At 46.1% G+C, this 18,645-nt stretch overlaps 6 protein-coding genes across 12 annotated transcripts; 3 read left to right on the top strand and 3 right to left on the bottom strand.

Annotated features, from left to right (window-relative positions):
* Positions 1-1,399: 1,399 nt before the first annotated feature.
* On the top strand, positions 1,400-7,355 carry BDCG_05259. 5 transcript variants are annotated; one of them, XM_045420925.1, is made up of 7 exons: positions 2,334-2,827; positions 2,964-3,556; positions 3,659-4,685; positions 4,801-5,046; positions 5,129-6,482; positions 6,676-6,941; positions 7,077-7,355. In XM_045420925.1, the coding sequence occupies exons 3-5, from the start codon at positions 3,854-3,856 to the stop codon at positions 5,221-5,223; spliced, it is 1,173 nt and encodes a 390-aa protein (XP_045281191.1). In that variant the 5' UTR covers positions 2,334-2,827; positions 2,964-3,556; positions 3,659-3,853; the 3' UTR covers positions 5,224-6,482; positions 6,676-6,941; positions 7,077-7,355. The 5 variants fall into 5 exon arrangements, with proteins under 5 accessions (XP_045281192.1, XP_045281193.1, XP_045281191.1 ...); XM_045420923.1 differs by having other exon boundaries at positions 2,334-2,878; positions 2,964-3,085; positions 3,240-4,685; positions 4,780-5,046; XM_045420924.1 differs by having other exon boundaries at positions 2,964-4,685.
* BDCG_05258 lies at positions 7,348-10,246 on the bottom strand. 2 transcript variants are annotated; one of them, XM_045420921.1, is made up of 12 exons: positions 9,878-10,246; positions 9,748-9,785; positions 9,586-9,641; positions 9,475-9,504; positions 9,342-9,364; positions 9,104-9,245; positions 8,981-9,003; positions 8,858-8,895; positions 8,642-8,785; positions 8,278-8,530; positions 7,922-8,088; positions 7,348-7,782 (listed from the first exon to the last, which is right to left on the bottom strand). In XM_045420921.1, exons 1-12 carry the CDS (start codon positions 9,920-9,922, stop codon positions 7,743-7,745), a joined length of 999 nt encoding a protein of 332 aa, XP_045281188.1. In that variant the 5' UTR covers positions 9,923-10,246; the 3' UTR covers positions 7,348-7,742. The 2 variants fall into 2 exon arrangements, with proteins under 2 accessions (XP_045281188.1, XP_045281189.1); XM_045420922.1 differs by lacking the exon at positions 9,342-9,364 and having other exon boundaries at positions 8,153-8,530; positions 9,475-9,497.
* On the top strand, positions 10,225-12,007 carry BDCG_05257 (uncharacterized protein). Its single transcript, XM_045420920.1, has one exon. The coding sequence runs from the start codon at positions 10,493-10,495 to the stop codon at positions 10,841-10,843; it is 351 nt and encodes a 116-aa protein (XP_045276919.1). The 5' UTR covers positions 10,225-10,492; the 3' UTR covers positions 10,844-12,007.
* Positions 11,479-14,469, bottom strand: BDCG_05256 (calcineurin subunit B). Its single transcript, XM_045420919.1, has 5 exons — positions 13,520-14,469; positions 13,382-13,434; positions 13,202-13,275; positions 12,761-13,095; positions 11,479-12,643 (listed from the first exon to the last, which is right to left on the bottom strand). Exons 1-5 carry the CDS (start codon positions 13,617-13,619, stop codon positions 12,633-12,635), a joined length of 573 nt encoding a protein of 190 aa, XP_045276918.1. The 5' UTR covers positions 13,620-14,469; the 3' UTR covers positions 11,479-12,632.
* On the top strand, positions 14,006-17,871 carry BDCG_05255 (enhancer-polycomb-like protein). Its single transcript, XM_045420918.1, has 4 exons — positions 14,006-14,355; positions 14,527-15,009; positions 15,067-15,363; positions 15,421-17,871. Exons 1-4 carry the CDS (start codon positions 14,194-14,196, stop codon positions 16,207-16,209), a joined length of 1,731 nt encoding a protein of 576 aa, XP_045276917.1. The 5' UTR covers positions 14,006-14,193; the 3' UTR covers positions 16,210-17,871.
* On the bottom strand, positions 14,470-18,511 carry BDCG_05254. Of its 2 annotated transcripts, XM_045420917.1 has the most exons (6): positions 18,196-18,511; positions 17,532-18,118; positions 17,243-17,473; positions 16,415-17,186; positions 15,645-16,325; positions 14,470-15,186 (listed from the first exon to the last, which is right to left on the bottom strand). In XM_045420917.1, the coding sequence occupies exons 1-4, from the start codon at positions 18,344-18,346 to the stop codon at positions 16,710-16,712; spliced, it is 1,446 nt and encodes a 481-aa protein (XP_045281187.1). In that variant the 5' UTR covers positions 18,347-18,511; the 3' UTR covers positions 14,470-15,186; positions 15,645-16,325; positions 16,415-16,709. The 2 variants fall into 2 exon arrangements, with proteins under 2 accessions (XP_045281187.1, XP_045276916.1); XM_045420916.1 differs by having other exon boundaries at positions 14,470-16,325.
* Positions 18,512-18,645: the final 134 nt, after the last annotated feature.

Genomic DNA, 18,645 nt, shown 5'->3' with positions numbered 1-18,645 from the left:
TCAACCCCAGTGTTCTGAGGAGTTCCTGAAAAGGCTATTTAGTGACGAAACGACTACATAGCATAGTAGATTGCGACAACCCAGTTCCATAATATGCAATCTTCACGAGGCGTCCTATCCCCCCTTTTTTTCAGAGCGTGCGGAGATGCGCTCCAGCCAAAAACCACCCCTGCTATCGGAGTAGACTCTATAAATTAGAATCAGTGGCATGCAGATCACACCAAGGAAGCTGTTTTATGAGATCCGGAGAGCTTTCTAAAATGAATGTCAAAAATGAGACAAGCCCTTAAATCACTTATCCCAGTGGCGGCATCCATTCAAGCCGCAGATTTTAGCTGCTGCTGTTGGGATAGAGAAGGAACCAGGAAAATGGAGAAATTGTTGTTTCTGACTGGCCACATATTAACCATGGTTGCAGAATCATGCGGAGATCAGTGATGCTTAAGGTGTCTTCCAAGATTCTCGGAGGTTGCCCTTTGAATATAAGCTTTGCGGCATTGGGAAGTCAATATGGGAGGATGCTGGAGGATGAAATCGGCGGCAAATAACTCAGACACGGGCTTGAAACTTGCGGGTCCAAATGGCTGAACCCCAGATTTTCCAATTCGAACACGAAATCGTCAAGCATTCCTCAGACGAGATCCGCCACTCGGAATCAAATTGCCAGGAGCATTCTGCCTTGGTTGCAAGGATCGACGCCGGGGCCTGAAAGATGTAAGCATAATGTCTGCCAATATTAGTATCATTATTCATATATTCCGAGGTTCGGATAATTCAGCCATCGCAAAAGTAGCATCCTCATACGCTCAGGTTCTGTGAGAGAACATTTTCCACGGGGAAATCGCTGCCCTATCGACGGAGATTCATCGAATGATCCCAGGATTTTCTCCCGTCCTAGAAATATATTAACATATTACATAGCACATATAGCCTTGGATGCGTAGTACCAGGCAAACTCAACCCCAAATAACGCAGATTCTCTAGCAAAGCTGTTACATACTCGATATATTACACATATTATTCGACAAAAGTTTGCTTCTGCTTCTAGCCAAGCTTAAAAAGCCAGTATCTGCTGTGATCTTGAGATATCGTACTCAACTGGAAATCAAACAAGCGAGTATGGGATTGGGGAGCTCGTCATCACCAACAAATCCCTATAATTCAGTTCTCCAAAAATTGTATGTATTCCAACTGGAATCTCAGAATAGCCCCTAGAAATATATGGCACTTCCTGGGGATGTGCATGTAGGTTTCAATGGATAATTCTCCTTTTTCTGCTTTTTTACCCAACTGGAATTCGGAGGTTATGGAGGAAAGGTTGGCTTGACTTAGTCATCACAGTCCACCCACCCCCATTCAGGACTTCCGCTTCAGTTCTCAACCTTCAACCTCAACCTCAAGCAACTCATATTAAACACCCAAACTGAACCTCGTACAGGTCAGTGGCTTAGCGAACGAATCTGGAGTCCAGGATCATGGCAAAAATCGATTTTCATGCGCAAATTCTACGCGCCTACATCCACCCTAAAAATGTTGGCGTGGGTCTCACACTTCAGGTCTAATAATGCACCAGGCAGACCTTACCTAAATTAATTTCAGGTTGTATCCCGGGTAATAATGACGATTCACGCGATGTTGCCATTGCATAAATTGCTAATTCGAGCTAACTACCTTTTTGCCGTGCCTGCAATTGGAGGTTCGATTATTATTGCAAGACGCAACATATGAGCCAAGCCCATTAGCTACAGAACCCCTTTTTCCAACATCCAGGGATCGGCATATTTCTGATAATGGGAAAGAAGGGGAGTCCCGCGCAAGATAGGTGTCGAGTTACAATTTCCCCGTCTCTGAACTTCCGGCAAAGCGAATTGCTGGAACCTAAGTGCCACACCCAAATACCCCGTCTACTAATTTCTGTGGCATGTATTGCTCCTTCTGACTATGAGAAACTCCGGGAATGTCGGTTGTCAAACCATTGGCCCAGAGACGGAGTCAGATCGGATTTATGGAGGAATGCAGCAAAGGCATGAGATAATTCAAGAGACTGCTGTTAAGAAAATCGAACAATTTTCTACAATGAAGTTGTTTTTATCATTTGTCTTGCGTATACAGTCCGGTCATCGAAAGCCCCGAATTGCCCACGGGTGTTTCAATGCGGCAACAGTCTCTGGCCTATCCTGAAACATGCATAGTGAGATATGTTTAGCCCTGTGAGATGGCGCCGCCCGCATTTTAAGGTTGTGTCCGATTTAATATTCCAGGGGAAGGCCAAGCCATCAACCATGGCAGGTTCTTGATCTTCGTTTGATGCTTGCTCCGATCAAACTAGGCTTTGAATAAGTGCCACCTAATGAGAAAAAATAAGCAAGGCTAGCAGAGACACCTAGCACTGAACTTAATAATGGATAGGACCGAAGTCCAGCTCACAAGTTTCCCATGTGGAGAATGTGTGTGAAGTATCTTAACCATCTTCAATCTTCTTGTTTTGAGCTTGGAGACTGGGACACCAAAGTTTTGTCCGACTTTCAATTTCCTGGACATTATCCTGGCTTAAACGCCTGGTATTTTCCGTGAATATGGCCGAATATTTTGTTTGAAATAGAGCCGCCGAACACTTGTGATCAACTGACCCTTCTTTTTTCCTTGGCCGGTAAATATCCATGCCAGGGCCCAATGACTGTGCCACCCTCTTGGGCTCGCTGTCTGAGTCTCCTGCGTAAGACTGGACACTCCCTGGCCACTATTCTTTACGGGACAGGATCTACACCGAGGCCATAACAGCTGAACCTAGCGGTCGAGTGCAAGGGCCTGCAGAAATTGAAAGAAGGTGAGAAACTAAAAAACGGTGCTGGACAGATACGATAGTTACCGGTAATAAGTATGTTGTAACAACATAACTGGAACTTTATAGTTACATCTGTCCCTTGATTTCCTGACTAACCAGTATGTATATCATCTTGAAGTTACTTCCGCACGTTCCATTCATTTCTCGGTCGGGCCATTCATCTTCGTTCTACGACAGAAATCTCGGCGACCTAATCTTATGGATCTTGGTATAAGACTCCTTTTGGTCCACATATAGCTTGTGAGCAGGCTCCCAACCGCGAAGCTGCAATTTTTCCTCACGTTTACTTGTCTCCCTGAGCACCATAATTCAGTCAGCCCCACGCCTATTTTTGGGATTACCCCAAATACAAGCCCTATGAGATTTAGGTGCTGCCAGCTGACTTGCTATCAAGGATTGGCCCTGTTATTTCTTTAGCCGGCTTCGGCTTGAGAGCAGCATCCCGTTTACCGTTAATCTAAATCCAACTATCTACCCGTATCGCCCTTGCTTCTCCCGAATTTAGCGCAAAACAGAGTGACGCTTAGTCGGCATCTCCACCCTTCTCCACTAAGACTCACATTTCTTAATATTCATTATTTGGCTCGCCTGGTTATAATTGATTCGGTTTCCCTGTCACTTTCTCCCAGGAAAAAATCAAATCAGCGCTATCAGGAAGAGAGCCACTAAACTTAATCGGACCTTACTCTAATCTCGTTCCCGTGGAAAGTCGTTAGTACCCCAAGCTACAGCTTGGTTGCAACCAAGCAAGGGCAGCACTCCCTCCTTAAAACTTGTTCTAATACTACGGTTGCCCGTTAACTAAACGACTAGATCGTTCCAACAAGCTCCTAAAAGTCGCGAAACCTTCCTTTGGGTTTGTCGTACAAAGCAAGTATTGGTTTGGGGAACTGGTGACGGAAATCAAAATCTGTAAATCTGCGCTAGCCCCTTATCTCGCCTCCGGCGCATCGGCCCTCTCACCTCGATCCGTCGTGGGGCGGGAGTATCTCAGACCATATCAGTGGGATGGATGGTGATAGTCACCAACGAAAGACGTATGGCCCTTCTGGCTACCGAACGGGCTCTGGAATTGGACAACATCCTATTCGCCATTTGTCTGGCAGCTCATCAGATCGCTTCAGACACCAGCAACAGCCCGAACCAGCTCGAGGACCTGATACTCATGAAGTGATACCTCAAGACCGGACCTCGTCACTCTCTGCCTATGGGGCCTATGTATACACAGAGCCACCGTCCTGCAATACTCCATCGCTACAGGGCGGGACGTTGCAGGGTGGAGGGTTACAATATGAGTCGAACTTTTCCTCCACTTCACCCAGAAACCAGCAACCAGACCAGCAGCAGCAGCGGTTATCACAATATGATGGCGATATGGTATATGGTATCACGCCCCAAGTCCAGCCACAGGCTCCGTACGAAGGGGTGTCACAATACCAGCCGCGACAGTCTGCGGCCATCGAGGTGCTGGCAACTCAATTCGGTGTTCCACAGTATTTCCAACCAGCAGGACCAGCAGTTGCAGGAGTATCTGACCAGTACTTAACTGCTTCCCAAGTTCAGTCGACCCAATATTCACAGCCGGCTTCTCCTACGCGCGCATCTACGACATCAGCATTACCCGAGATTATGGCTGACCTCCACGCTTCCGCAGCGACTGAAGGACTCGAGCATGCAGATTTTCCTCGCGAGTCGCCTTCTGGTTTTGACGACGCTTATAACCAGTACCAACGAGCTCTTAGACAAACATTTGAAAATACCCGATCTGGCAGATTGCTAGATGCAAGCCAGTCTTTATTAGAGATATCCGAGTGGCTTCTCGGGAATGCAACGGAGCTTGGTACGTACCATCCACACGTTGCGGTTTGCTCCCCTCTTTCATTCACTTGGCACCTAGGTGGTGCATTACCTTTCGAGCTAATAGCTGATTTCAGGTCTTGCTCGCGACGAGGAAGAACTGCGCCCGGATCGAATAAAACTGTGGAATGAGTTTAATACCTGCTGGCTTGCGGTATGCCAGAAACAAAAGGATATGACCCAAGAAGTGTTGGAAACCCGATCCGGCGCCACACCGCAAAACCTTTTAACGGAAGATATTTTGAACAAGATGGGAAGGGAACTGGTCCGCCTGTGTGATCGAATGGAGGAGCATGGTCTTGTTGACTACCAGATGGGCGTATGGGAAGAAGAAATTCTAAGCGGTAAGAAGTCGAATCAATCACACCTGAGTCAATTTTACCACAACCAGGGGCTCCCTTAGCTCACTTGACCGTCTGAATCTAGTGCTGGGCCAATGTCTTGACCTCCTCGAAGGAAACGAGAACAATCCTACGATAGGAAGTTCCGCCAAAACATCTACCTCCACAGTTCCACGATGATCGAGCCCAGTTCTCCCCTTTCACCGCTCTTCTGATGACCGTGATGTGTTTCCTTATTTTCGTTGCACCTTAATCGTATTATACAATACTGCATCAGCGATGGCGCATAGTCATGTTACGCTTTCTCTTTTCTTGATCCTCCGTGGGTCACCAGGGTCACATTGTCGTTTTCAACGGCGCAGATAATTATGTCAAATGAATGCGTGCCGGCTCGTTCTCAATGTGCATGTGCATGAAGCGAAGGTTGCGGGTCGATCTACTAGTGTTACAACTGAGAGTTTGGAACCGAGAAATCCCTTTGAGTGACATCCACTAATGTTTAATATCCATTGCCGGTGAGCTACCGCTGTTCGTCGACTGTTTCCCCTCTCTATATCTACCTAATTTACAACGCTCCTATGAGGACGCGGAAGCTAGGCTATATTCGAGTGCATTTATTATCGTCAATATTTCTTTCACATAATTCATGTGACCCCTTTTGTTGATTTGCACAATACGCGTATGAAACCGTTTAATATTGGCTACGTCGTTTTTACTTTTATTTCACGTCTCTTTTCTGTTTTTGGAGGAATAGCATGCACGTTTTGCATCTAGAAGGTTGAATATATGTAGATCAGACTGGGGAATTGGTGCGATTCGCGATTATTTGATATGTTAATGCTGTCTTGCCCTTTCCATCTGATTTTTCTATTCTTTCTTTGCCCATTGGTCGTTATAGCAGAAGTGATCGCACGTCCCAACAGACATTGAGCTGGGAAGTGGATTACGATATACTTTTAATATTGTTTGGCTACCTATGCTCCTCCGGTTTTATCTCCCAGTTTTTCTGATCTTGCAGTGTTGCTGACAGCATATATATACATATATTAACCTGACATTTTTCATCTCACATTATTTTCTTCTTAGCTGTGATTCGGCTCGCATTTTTTCAGAACCTTTACTTATTCTTTCCCTCTTTACCTTCCTATGGAAATTGCCAGTCAAAATGACTTTGTGAGGCCAACCCGCTTCCGTCTATGGGGCCCTGAAATTAATGAGATGGACGATGGTTAGCTGCTTTTCTTTTGCAGGATCGCACAAGGATCAGGATCACATTACACAGTTAGTTATAAGCCATCTGCGTTGCATTTCAATGTAGCCAAGCGTCTAAGATAACACTTGCAGGAAAAAAGTTTTAATTTCTCACTCCTTGCTATGCTTTGGCAGCCAATGGAAGTTTTAGGATGTTGGTGGTTGGTGGTTGGATCTGCGGTAACAATGTACTACCCCTTTCTTTTTCAATCATGCATGCATCCACGCCTCAATAAAACTACCCAGGGACCGGTTTCTTTTCCTTTTGGTGATAACGGACTGGCTTTGGTTATCTTGTACTTTGATATATTTCCCCTAGTGGCCCTAAGCAACAGCGGATTAATTGCTGACAGGTTGCGCTGTTCATTATTGGTCCTGCAGATGATAAAAACCCCTTAACAAACTCCTTTCCAGAACAGCACGTATCTAAATTATACCCAGTTTATTCGGACTTCCTCCAGAAGGCTGCCTCGCCTGTCTTCACACTTTAAAGTCTATGAGACGCATCATTCACTCCGTTTAGCACCGGCCCATATCTAACAACCGACTATATAACCTGGCTAACATCATCATCTGCTCAGTTAACCCCTTTATACGCCGTACAAGATTTAAAAAGCTAGAGAGAAAAAAGGGGGCAATCAGGCATAGTTAGTTTACACCTGCAGTCTTCCGTTATCTTGTCACTTGTTGCCACTGTACCTCCGTACCGTACCACTTAATGCATTTCCACATCTATCATTTATCATTTGCAATTCGTCAGTTCCTCATTATTACTCCTGCAGCTGCCAGCACGCCGACTCGAAATTTCGAACCAATCATGAGCACCGGGGTGTAATCTTTCTTTGTATTGCGAATTTGCGAATTTGAATTGAAATGGAATGGGATGGATGCCCTATGGACTGACTGGTTCTACATTTACATCTTCACCTTTCCCACGAACTAGAGAGTCTAATTGCCCATCATTCTGCAAGCTCTGAGTTTCGTCTCGACTTTTGTACTGTACATTCGTATAACGAGAGATGCAGATGGGAATTGAAAATGCGAATATATTATTTCCCATATATGTATATTGCGCTAAGGCTTATATATATATATATATATATATGTACGTATGTATGTATGCATATGTGCTTGTTCTTAATTACTCCCCGTTTCTCAAACAATTTTTTTTTCTTTTTTTTTTCTTTTCCATTTTCCCTATGTAATTGGAGAATAAGCCACCCATTCCCACTTCCTTCGGCCTTCCTCCTTCCAGAAACTCGAACTGGATAGAAGAAATCGACCGGAAGTCGCATGTTTCAAGATAGTTGAGATCGTCAATGTTTTTTTTTTTCTTTTTTCTTTTTCCTTTTTGCTTTTTCAAATTCGTAGATTTGGGATTCGCCTTCCATTTAAACATTCTCAACGGCTTAGAATTTGTTTCCAACCGTCCCCGTGTTGGATGCATATCATGTGCTCGATTCAGGTTTACGGCCGTAGGCAATGTATCTGGTCGACGGATAGTTAGTCAACTCACTTAAGTCAGTCCGTTTAGGGGACCCCAGGGGGTGTGGGGGGTGAGGAGGTGGTTGAATTGTACTGGGACCATGGACAAGGGGGGGAAGGGTTAGTAAATAGGCACACTTACAGATCGAACTGTGCGTGCATTTTTGGATTGCGGAGGTCCTTCACCACCTCAGAGACGAAGGCTTGGATGGCATCAGGAGACCATCCCAATACGCGTGAGAAGAGGGCCAAAGAAAATCCTTCCATGCCCTCGATGACTTGGAGGAGGTTCCAGGTCCCGACCGTTTTCTGTGTTATAATCATTAGTTCTGTTAGTCCATGCATGTGGTCTTGGGTTCGGAGTGAACTCTACAGTCAACTCAGCCCCTTCTTCCCATTGTTTCTCTAATTACACAGGTCTGGTGGGAGGGAAACAAAAATAAACAAGCAAATAAATGAAATACTGAAATATAATGATGATAAAGGACGGATACGCACCAATTTCGGATCTTTCGGCCACCTTCCAACAGGAACCCGCATCTTCTTAACAACCACATCCGTGAAACCAGCGCCGCGGACCAGCCCTTCAAGTCTAGGCCCGGGCGCCAGCTCCCGGCCATGCTGGCGGGCAGCTTCATAGAACAGGCTGAACCATCGACCGAGGGCTGACTTGGGATCGTACGATCCGTCATCGGAATACCAATGAACATCGAAGTCTTGGAATTCCGCCCAGCCGCCAGGTGTCAGGTGCCTGCAGTAGAGAGCGTTGAGATTAGCATGGATGTACGATATACATTATGTGTATGGTGGTTGGCTAATAGAATGAAATGCGCATCTATGGCGAGGATAGAACGGGACTTACTCAAAACATCTTTCAACCAGCCGTGGCCAATCTCGTATTGCAGCGTACATGTAGCGGCAATGGATGTAGTCGAACGAGTCGATAAATGCCCACTCGCTTTCTATGTCGTCGATTTCGAATCTCACGTTTTCTGGGGTGGCGTGCCTTCAACAAGGTGGAGGTTAAAAATGATTTCCTTCTTTTCCTGTTGTTTTGGTTTGGGGAGTTGCTACATACATTGTGTTTCGTATTGCGCTCAAGTCCACGCCTAATATCTGATGTGCTGTTAGATTAACTCTTAGGTGTAGTCGGCTGGCCAAAGATATTGGCGCCTGTTACCAGTATACATCCTAAACATACCTGTGCAGAAGGATATTCATCACCTAGGAAGCTTATATTAGCTCGCTTTTTTTTTTTTTTTTTTTTTTTTTTTTTTCTTCCGAGAACAAGAGCTTTCACGGAGAATTAGATGCCAGAACATACCCATTTCACAGCACCAAATGCCCGTCCCAGCTCCAATATCGAGGATATTCTGGGGACTCGGTCCAATGGGTGCAAGGTGAAGCTTTTCATCGCAGAGCGTGACCATCATATAATGAACGATATCAAGTCGGTTACTCTCCTTCTGCGGTGAGAAAATGAGCAATCAGTCAGAGGCCTGCTACCCATAAATCCGGAGCGAGGTATCCAGAACAAAATATGGGAGTTTGACTCAACTAACTTCGTCGTTGGGAAATATGTATGCTATTGAGATAGTTTTAGAAATATTTTGAGAGTTGAAAAGAAAATTGCCCAGATTTTCGATATACGAATGTTAAACGTGCAACACAGAAATGAATAAAATGGCAACTTACAGCCTTCTCTAAAAGAATGGTATCTTCTTCCTGCCGGTAAATAGCATGGTAAGTATTTTGTCGAGTTGGTATAATCTCTCCTGATCCAATTCCATCAACAGCAGAACATACCATTTTCATAAGTCTCTGTGATAACAGTCGAAGCTAAGGATTGCACGAACGACGAGCTTTTATTTTTGCAGAATTCAACACGTTAGCAACACCATGCTGGAGGTTATATCGTTATGTAGAATATGTAGTTATTGGCTAGCTATTGGCTCAGCATCTACTGACAGGTCATCACCATAGATCTGGTCACCACTGGTATCGCACTAAAGGATATCCGTTAGAATGATGCTTATAATAATTATCAGGCCAAACAATAGAGTTGGTAGGAGGGGAAAAAAGCAAGCAGTAGACATACCTCAGAATCAACCGAGATAGGCGGTGATTCGTTTGCGGAGGACATTTGCGAAGAAATTATTCTGATATATGTATGGATTTTATCCTTGGACGCTGATGTCCCACGCGGCTAGCAACGATATAGCCTGTGATAAATTCCGCATCGAGAAAGGAAGCGGATGTCTTTACGAATATATATATATGTCTATATATCTATATATATGCTTCTATATAGTTCGTCGCCTTCTTCTGGTCCGGGTCCGAAAATGCGCGGGCGAGGCGAGGAGAAGGGAAACAGAAGCCAGCGAAAAGGCGGCGAGTGATCGAGAGAGAAAAAAAAAAAAAAAAATGAAAACATGGCGGCAGAGGGGAAGATTATCAGCGCCTTTTTCCTGACAGTAATAAGTCACCTTGGCTGGATCAAAAACAACGACCCCGACTCGTTCTAGTTTGTTGACTACCGACTAGTCAGTTGGAATACAGCGAACTATCAGAGTTTATTGCTATTATGCTTTTGTCCGCTGGGCTCGTTGGCGGGTGCGAGCTACAAATCTTTCGCAATCATTATTGCTGAGTTGGGCACAAGCAGAACTTCCGGGGACTGGTGAATCAGACAGCTCCCAGCCCAGCCCGGTCGATGGGTAAATGCCTGGCTCTGGTGCCGCCAGTCTGGGAATTGCAGAGGGCTACTGGAGACTCTCCGCCTGGGCCAACTCTAAATTGCACCAGGCGGTGGCAGCTGAGGAGCGCCGGGGCCGCTGACCATGCGAAAATCCCAGCGATCGTGTTGCTGGCTCGACTGTGGGCTTCGGTGGGAACAGTCATTCGCTACATGTTACTCATGGCGCGCGGTTCTCAGGGGGAGCACATAACATCCGAACAATACGCAAACAAACAAACTATGTTTCGGGACTATTTAGAAACTCAAGAACGAAGGAGGAAGGTAAAAACATTAACGACCAAGAAGACCGAGCCCTACGAAGTCTGAAATACGGCAACCTTCCAGCCCGTTTCTCCAGAAGAACGACAACTATGCAGTTGCTCGGCGTCATCAATTGGATGCCATGCATATCCCGACCCATGCAAACCCCGCCGACAACTCCCAAGATGCCTAACTAGCTCAGTTAAAACCAAGCGACCAGGGTGCCCAGATCACAGATGTGATACATTCAACTCCTTCCCCGCTACAAGAACCCAGTGAGAAGGCGAGCAAATGGGAAAAGCGACTCGGCGCGTTCGGCTGTACCCTTCCCACGGGAAGACCGCTCTCCCAACCATTCTGCAAGCCAGCTACGTATCGTCGGGTGGCCCTCTTCCTTGGAGTCCTCACGGGTTTCCAGCAATGCCGCTAAAGGCCTAAGCGGGATGTCTTCTGCGCCTCTGGTGCCAACGGATCATTGGGCGTTTGGGCCGTTTCTCTGCATGTTGGCAGGACAGGGTTCTAAACGATGGTCGCACATCCCCCCTCTTCGAAGGATTGCGCAATGATTGCAGTCCCAGACGGCTGGATCTGACCTTGTCCCAGCGAGGAGTTGGAAGTCAGCGTAACCTTGAAGCTTAGGATAGTCAGACCCGACAAAGAGAGGTTGTTGCAACCAACCCCGCCCCCTTAAAAAAAGAAAAACGGGCTAGGTTAGAATATTATCGATTTTAAGGGTCCTCTACGCATAGTACAATCATTATTTTTGATTTGCTGGGAATCGACAACCTCTAGTTGTGGTTCGCGGGATTTACGCACTAGCTGGCTACTGACGGCACTTGTGTGGTAGTGGACGATGAGACGACCAGCGACATTTTAAAATTTACACTCCTCTTATGTTGTCAGCAGGCGGCGAAGTTTAAATCCGGCTTTTGATTATTTGGGTTGCTGCTGAGAGCTTTTGGAGGAGGCTCGTACAATCTAATTTGTTGTTGATCGAGGCGGCAGATTGAACTAGGAACCTGGCTAGGGGATAGATGCACCGTTTAGCTCAGCTGGTCGGGGGAATAGGTATATTTTCAAGTAACGATAGCGGCATGCTGGAAACAAACAGAACGTACATGTACATCCGGATGTACAGTGCAGACCGTTTTGATATCATTATCAGTAAATTAAATTAATCAATCAAATCAATCAATGAATCAATCAACCAATCGGGAGAAAAGTCTTCAACCATCTCACCCGTCTAATCAGATTTTCAGTGGCTGAAAACGGCCATATGTACTGGGAAACCATGGAATCCCATTATTATTCCATAAACCGGGCTTGTTCAAATAGTGCTGAGTTCAAAAGCTATTTATTCGACGTTCGTCGGTTAACTTAACACATGCTTCCACATTAACATGAATGCCAGTTCAACAACCGATAATCTTAAATGTGGCTGACAAGACATGGCGCCGGATACCGGCCGGATAAGCTTTTTTAAGTTCGCACAAGGGGATGCAGCAGTGAGAAACGCGAAGGAGTCCGGTCCGGTATGTATTATAGTTCCCGATTGAAGATGTTCAGCGAGTCACCTGTCAGCTATATAAGTGATTTCACCAGGTTTAGATGGCATGGGCTGTGCTATGTGATTCTAGGTAGTGGGCTTAATGGGCAGAGAAGGTGATCGTAAATTTATTGGCGGCTCGAGCCTTAGGCTCCCGATTTCTAGAAAACAAAGCCACTGGCCGGGTTTGCAAGGATAAAAGGGAAGGCAGACGGAAAGAAATAATAGTTCGTAAATGGGCGTTAATCAAATTAATAGGAGGGAATCAAGATTGTAAAAAAGACGGAGTGAAGTTTGACAAATGTATGCTCAGAATTGATCTGAGGTTGTGATTTTAAAGAGTTAGCGATCGAAGCAAGAAAGTTGTGAAACAGATGGGAAAAAGCCACCGCAATGAACGGGCCTTCTCTCCAACTAGTGGAACATTAAAAACATACCCAAGGTCATGCTCATGCTGACATCCGTATTCTCCACCATGCGCGTAAATTCCTCGAAACTAATCTTCCCATCGCCATCTTTATCAGCCTCCATAATCGTCTTATCCACGATCTGCTGCAGCTGCATATCCTTCAAGTTGCTCCCAACCATCATCTTCAAGACAATAAACAGCTCCCCGTTCGAAATGTAACCGTCGCGGTCGATATCGTAGACTTTAAAAGCAAAACGCAGCTTCTCCTCTTTATTACCCTTTGAACTGAAGGCTGATAGTCCCGAGACGAATTCTTGGAAGTCCACATCGCCACCTCCATCTTCATCGAAAATGGCAATCATTCTGCGTAAGATTTGGGGATTAGCGAAGTGCTCACAATCGACAGTGAGGAAGGGAGTATCCCCGTTGGGTCGAAGTTATCACGGTGCCGGGGAAAGCGGGCAATTACCGTGTCGCAAGAGGGTTCGAGGAGACTTGTGGAAGGGAAAGGAACTCATCACGCTCAATCGTGCCGGAATTATCCTATATTAGATTCCATGGATTTTAGCAGGGTATGAAACCCATTTGCGAAACTCTCCTCCGCGAGTCGCACACCAAAATATAAAACATATCAATAGTGGAGCCTCACCTTATCAAGTTTCATAAACCGTTTCCGTAGTCTGTCGACCTCATCCCGATTGACTGAAATTATCAAATGCCAATTGTTAACTGCATGTGGTTATAGGATATGACGGGGAACGCATTAGCAACGACAGTTACAACGTACAATTGGAAGCTGACACTATGCTATCTAGGACCTCCGAGCCTGAGGTCTTCTGTCTGCGCCTTGCGTCATACATGGCTGCGTTATTAGGTTCTGCGGCCATGGTGAAGGTGGGAGGAGCCAAAGGAAGGATTATATGCGGGGAAATGGGAATTGAAAGGTCTGAAATCTAAATCATGAGGTATAATAAGTGCAAGTCGAAGAGCACAAGACTGGCTATTATCTTAAGAACGGCATTTATATAACGCGATAAGTGAATTGTATTCTTGTAGTAGTTGTAGTTGTAACTTATCAAAAAATCCAACATTGAAGTCACTTTCCGTTCAATCAACCAGAAAGGATAAAGATGACGTAAGTAGCACTAAACCATAATAGGAAGGCTCTGCCGTTCTGAGGCATTTTGATATTGACTGTCCCCGCACTAGCCGCATTGGGGAATTTAAGCGGGCCCCTGAGGCTGTCTGGATGCCCAAAACAGGCCGTTGTTAGTGTCAAACCAACGTCAACCCAAGAAACCACTGTTTTGCCACGGCATTGCCAACTGCTTTATCTGACCACCACGTCGCTCGATCGCGCTGGAAATACCTCTATGCGACTTTGCATGAGCTGGCCTATTGATTGATACCCTTTTTAGGGCCTGTTGCTTATGACCGACCGGATATTTTCGCCCCAGAGTTATGTCAAGGCTCGGGGGGATGATGCGCTCGACGCGTCCAAAGAAACTCACCTCCAAACAACCCATCCCCATATTCCGTGAAGATCAAGTAGATCTTATTGACGATGACCTCCAAACTACTCTACAGGCCATCGATACCGGCGTTGAGAAGGCTGAGGAAACCGTGAGTCACATTCCCCAGTGTTCTTCGTGTTGCCTAGTTATATTATCACGTGATGTTGAAAATTTTCAACGAGAAGAGCAAAATGAATATGAAAAAAAAAAAAAAAAAAAAGAATCGGAAATAAGTGCGGCAGATTGCGCTGACAACGCTTGCTTTCTGTATCTTCTGTAGGAATACCATCTCCAAGCGGCGATAAATGCTGCTGCTCGTGGGAACGTTGCGCAGGCTCATATCCCTACCCCCGAAACAGTAACAAGCTCCATCAAATATGACACCTTGTACAAGCCCACCTTCTCGCAACCTGCGACGTACATCCGTTTTTCATCCACGGTGGAAGATTGTAGCGGGTGTAGTTATAATTTAGTCGAAGAGGACGATGTCGCTCTTAAGATTATGAACCAGAAGAAGGATGCGTCGACACAATGCACCGAGGATCAATTCGAAGAGGTCATGGCCTTCTTCGAGGAGACTGCCCAGACCAAGCAGCCGTTTGCATCGGTCGATAGCCCTCCGGTACTCCCATATTCTGAAATGGAAAATTCCTTTGACGGGCTTGTAGATGAGAAAATAAGGAGGTTTGCCAAGGATATCTATGAACACTGGAAGGCCAGGAGAACCAAATCTGGAAATCGCCCCTTACAGACAGGACTCAAAGTGAGTACCGCAATCGTGCATAGAAGTGGATGTCCAGTGCTAACGCGCCTTTCACAGTTTGAGACCGGCCAAGAAACAGACGATGGTGATCCATACGTTTGCTTCCGTAGAAGGGAGGTGCGACAAATCCGCAAAACCCGTGGTAGGGATGCCCAGAGTGCCGAGAAGCTTCGGCGACTTAGAAAGGAGTTAGAAGAAGCTCGAGAGTTGGTCGCCATGGTACGACAACGCGAACTAGCAAGGAAAGAGTTGCTTATCGCAGAGCGACAAATATTTGTCCAACGGGCTGAGGTAAAGGAGATGAAAAGGAAACTTGGTATCAAGGACGATGATGATGACCTCGTCAACCAAAGGGTAAGAATTGTGGTTCGCATACGACCTGAGAACTCTCTTGCTAATGTCGTATCACAGCAGCCTAAGAAACGGCCTGCAGAAACGCCAGCTGGCGGTCGTCCTGTCACCACACAGCTCCGCATGCCCCCCCGACCTGGAGGGCACCCTGGAGAGGACCTGGTACTGCTGGATGACGTTCAAGCAGATAAAGAAAACGAAGTTTTACGTGAAATCAAGCAAAACATCGCCAAACATGCTAAATGGAATGAGGGATATGTCGATTGGACGACAGCACCACTTACTCCAACTTCAGACCATAGCTTTGATGCGGAGTTCCGTCCGGCAATCACCACAGAATATCTTCCCACACCTCCAGCTTCGGAGTCCTCGGACCATAGTCGAGATGCGTTGGAAGAGGTGAACCGTTTCGATGCACTGACCAAGTTCGCCATGAAGGTGCGACAGTGTACACCTTCAGAAGAAGAGTCCAGTAGAAACATGCCGTCCTTCCGGCGACGTGTAGGTCGTGGCGGGCGGATGATGATCGATCGTCGCAACCTTCCCTTCAGAAATAAGTCAGAGGTTGATCCGATAAAACTCGAGCGATTCAAGTATGATCAAGACGATGAGGACATGGATCCGATATTTGAAATGGATCAATTCGATGTCCAAATCATGCAACACCGGGCGTATCTTTCAGCCAAGTCGAGGGATCAGGCCGCAGCACAAGCCCAGCTGCAAGCCCAGCTGCAAGCTCAACGGCGCCTTCAGGGAGAAGCCGCTGTGATGGCGGGTCCAAACAGCTCCTTGACCGGAGCGACCAACACAGTACTGAAAGGGCCGCCGTCGGCTCAAGCTCCGTCTTGATGTATCTCTTATTCGCTCTATTTCGTTTTCGTGAGTGCCTCTTAGCATGGTCGGCGTTTGTGGTCTGGCCCGGTTTCTCAGGTTTTTCGTTTTGGTGCTTCTTCTCGTCACAATATCTTGAGAAGGGTTGGTCAGCTTTTTAGTGACATCCTCACATACACCTATGTCACCATTTAGGAGGGGTTTTGGACTCTTTTCAACACACCCTCAATTCCATCTTACATCGACGCAGGCGATATAAATTTGCCATCACCTGCGGAAAAATGGAGCACCCCGCTTTCACCTCTATATATGTTAATGTACATAGTCCAAAATGGTATATCGTGGGTATACCGTGTACAATACTGCTAAAGTTAGCTAAAAATCCTTAAAAAAAAATGGGAAATATTGTAAAAAACGACTCAACATCATCGTTCTTTCGTCCCTTCCTCTTTAGAGAATGTTTTATTTTTTGCCTTTCTGGATTCTAAGCTCCTTCAATTGATTTGTACCACATTCGTTCATAGCTTCCTTCGCTTCTCGTCCGAAGCTACGGAGAGTTCCGTACTCCGCTTCATGCCTGAATTGGCGTCAGGTAGTTTAATGAATTCTCCAAGAGCGGCAAGGAGTTGTGACAGTATTTCTTTTTCTCCCATTCGGACTTGCAGTGCCATCTTAAAGCGCCTTCCGGACACAGTGGATGCCTGGACGTTGGAAATTGTAGCTAAAAGCTGCTTGTCCTGCTCGAGCGTTGTGATGTATCCGCCCAGTGCCTGTTGTACCGCGTGTCCAAGTAAAGTAGCTTGCGTCACTCCTAGTGTAGGGTTCGGAGCCTTATTCTTCGTTTTGCGCTCGCTGAATTGTTCGGGCGGCATTGTTAGGGTATTGAGAGCGATCAATAGCTCCTCGGGGAGCGCTTCCATTAAGGGTGTATTGGGGTTGAGTCGTGGGATGCCGTAGCCGTCATCAAACACTCCCAAATTTTCTAAGAATTCTAGCTGTAGGAAAATTAGTCATATTTTAAGCAGGTAAGCTCGGTGAAGTGAGGACATACGCGGGGCTGCTCTGGGTCGGGGGTTGCAGGTTGGATCCCAGCTGCTTTACAAATGGCTTGCATGGAAATTTCAGCTTCATCGTACTGGGCATAGTTGTCAGTAACGTAACCATAACGTCTTAGCAGGTCTGCACGAGGTAGTTCGCCGTAGTCGTTGAAAATTTCCTCCCCGTTTCGTATGGGTTTTATTGATTTCATTGCAAGATAACCATCTTCCTGGAACAGTCGTGCCTTTACGCATAGTCAGCATGTGAATGTATATGATGCTGCGATAAGTGGAAGTACTCACGTTATTTCGATCTGCATCCGCATTCAAGAGATCCGCCAAAGGCACCATTCCTTTGGTCAGCTCCTCCCCCTCGTCTGTTATGTAACCATCTTGGACCTCCCCCTCTTCGTCCTCTCCCTTTTCAATATCAAAAGCATAAGCCATAATCAATGAGCCCATTCGATGAGCAAGAGAGAGTAGTGTCGCCCTGCCATCTGGCGAGTCATACGATCCCAGACCGCTAATGGGTGGGAAAAGGTGAGGATTCGTTGAAACAATAGGAAAAATATCCCGAAGGATAGCCGCTTCTGCATCAGATTTACCGATTTTGTTTAATACGGCGCTTCCGCTTAGTTCCCGGAGTTCCTCATCAGTCCAAAACATCAGGGTATCAAATTCTGTGGGCAGGACCTGGAAGTATCGTGACCATGGAGATGCCCCACCTTGGAGATACTCGTATATCATCACAAGAATGAGACAAAGCCATGGGCCCAAATCCTTCTCACTTATATGTAGAAGATCTTTAAGCTTCGAATTTTGAAAACTAAGCACTAGGTTTTGTGGTATGGCAAAGAGCTCTTCGTCTTCGTTGATATTGCTAAGGGCCACTGGTACACCAGAAGCATTAGCACAAAAAAAAGCAACAATGAAAGGATTTCAAAGGAATAAAGTGGGATAAGCAAACCAATGCCTCTTCCGGCACCTTCAGACCTCAGATCTGCAATTTTAATCTTCGGGCTCACTCTGACTCCAGCGCTCTGCTTTAGCCAGCACATAAATTCGTCTGACAACTGCGAAAACCTATCGCACTCCCCAAAATGGCTGTAGTTCGACATAGTGCTTGGATTCCAGGTGCGAAAAAATGGCAAACGAGGGAAGATGAATGTAAGATTGATGCTGGAGAGCGTACAAACGAGGGGAATGAAAAATATAGTACAAACCCTGAGGATATAATACTTTTCCAAATCTTCTGAGTGCAGACGGTGTGAACGAGATTAGTCCGAGCTTCGGATAAACTGCTGGGGGTTGTTCCGCCAATGGGAAATCACGTGGGATCCATCTTACCCCACCGTCCAGTTCGTGAGATGGCCATGACTATCATATCCCAATTCCCGCATTTAATTGTTTCCGACAT

This window comes from Blastomyces dermatitidis (assembly GCF_000003525.1).
Source record: "Blastomyces dermatitidis ER-3 genomic scaffold supercont1.5, whole genome shotgun sequence".
Lineage (NCBI taxonomy): Eukaryota > Fungi > Ascomycota > Eurotiomycetes > Onygenales > Ajellomycetaceae > Blastomyces > Blastomyces dermatitidis.
This window is presented reverse-complemented; position numbering and strand designations above follow the sequence as displayed.

Bases quoted from the DNA above. Each gene is read 5' to 3' on its own strand.
- BDCG_05259 (XM_045420923.1), top strand. From the start codon at position 3,854: ATGGATGGTGATAGTCACCAACGAAAGACGTATGGCCCTTCTGGCTAC. The intron at 4,686-4,779 runs GTACGTACCATC...AGCTGATTTCAG, and splicing joins CGGGAATGCAACGGAGCTTG to GTCTTGCTCGCGACGAGGAA. The intron at 5,047-5,128 runs GTAAGAAGTCGA...GTCTGAATCTAG, and splicing joins GGAAGAAGAAATTCTAAGCG to TGCTGGGCCAATGTCTTGAC.
- BDCG_05258 (XM_045420921.1), bottom strand. From the start codon at position 9,922: ATGTCCTCCGCAAACGAATCACCGCCTATCTCGGTTGATTCTGAG. The intron at 9,642-9,747 runs GTCAGTAGATGC...CAAAAATAAAAG, and splicing joins CAGATCTATGGTGATGACCT to CTCGTCGTTCGTGCAATCCT. The intron at 8,786-8,857 runs GTATGTAGCAAC...ACCTTGTTGAAG, and splicing joins AGCGCAATACGAAACACAAT to GCACGCCACCCCAGAAAACG.
- BDCG_05257 (XM_045420920.1), top strand. From the start codon at position 10,493: ATGGGTAAATGCCTGGCTCTGGTGCCGCCAGTCTGGGAATTGCAGAGG.
- BDCG_05256 (XM_045420919.1), bottom strand. From the start codon at position 13,619: ATGGCCGCAGAACCTAATAACGCAGCCATGTATGACGCAAGGCGCAGA. The intron at 13,276-13,381 runs GTGAGGCTCCAC...AATCTAATATAG, and splicing joins GGTTTATGAAACTTGATAAG to GATAATTCCGGCACGATTGA. The intron at 13,096-13,201 runs GTAATTGCCCGC...AATCTTACGCAG, and splicing joins TCGAACCCTCTTGCGACACG to AATGATTGCCATTTTCGATG.
- BDCG_05255 (XM_045420918.1), top strand. From the start codon at position 14,194: ATGTCAAGGCTCGGGGGGATGATGCGCTCGACGCGTCCAAAGAAACTC. The intron at 14,356-14,526 runs GTGAGTCACATT...TATCTTCTGTAG, and splicing joins TTGAGAAGGCTGAGGAAACC to GAATACCATCTCCAAGCGGC. The intron at 15,010-15,066 runs GTGAGTACCGCA...CGCCTTTCACAG, and splicing joins CCTTACAGACAGGACTCAAA to TTTGAGACCGGCCAAGAAAC.
- BDCG_05254 (XM_045420916.1), bottom strand. From the start codon at position 18,346: ATGTCGAACTACAGCCATTTTGGGGAGTGCGATAGGTTTTCGCAGTTG. The intron at 18,119-18,195 runs GTTTGCTTATCC...CTGGTGTACCAG, and splicing joins AGGTGCCGGAAGAGGCATTG to TGGCCCTTAGCAATATCAAC. The intron at 17,474-17,531 runs GTGAGTACTTCC...CTATGCGTAAAG, and splicing joins CGGATGCAGATCGAAATAAC to GCACGACTGTTCCAGGAAGA.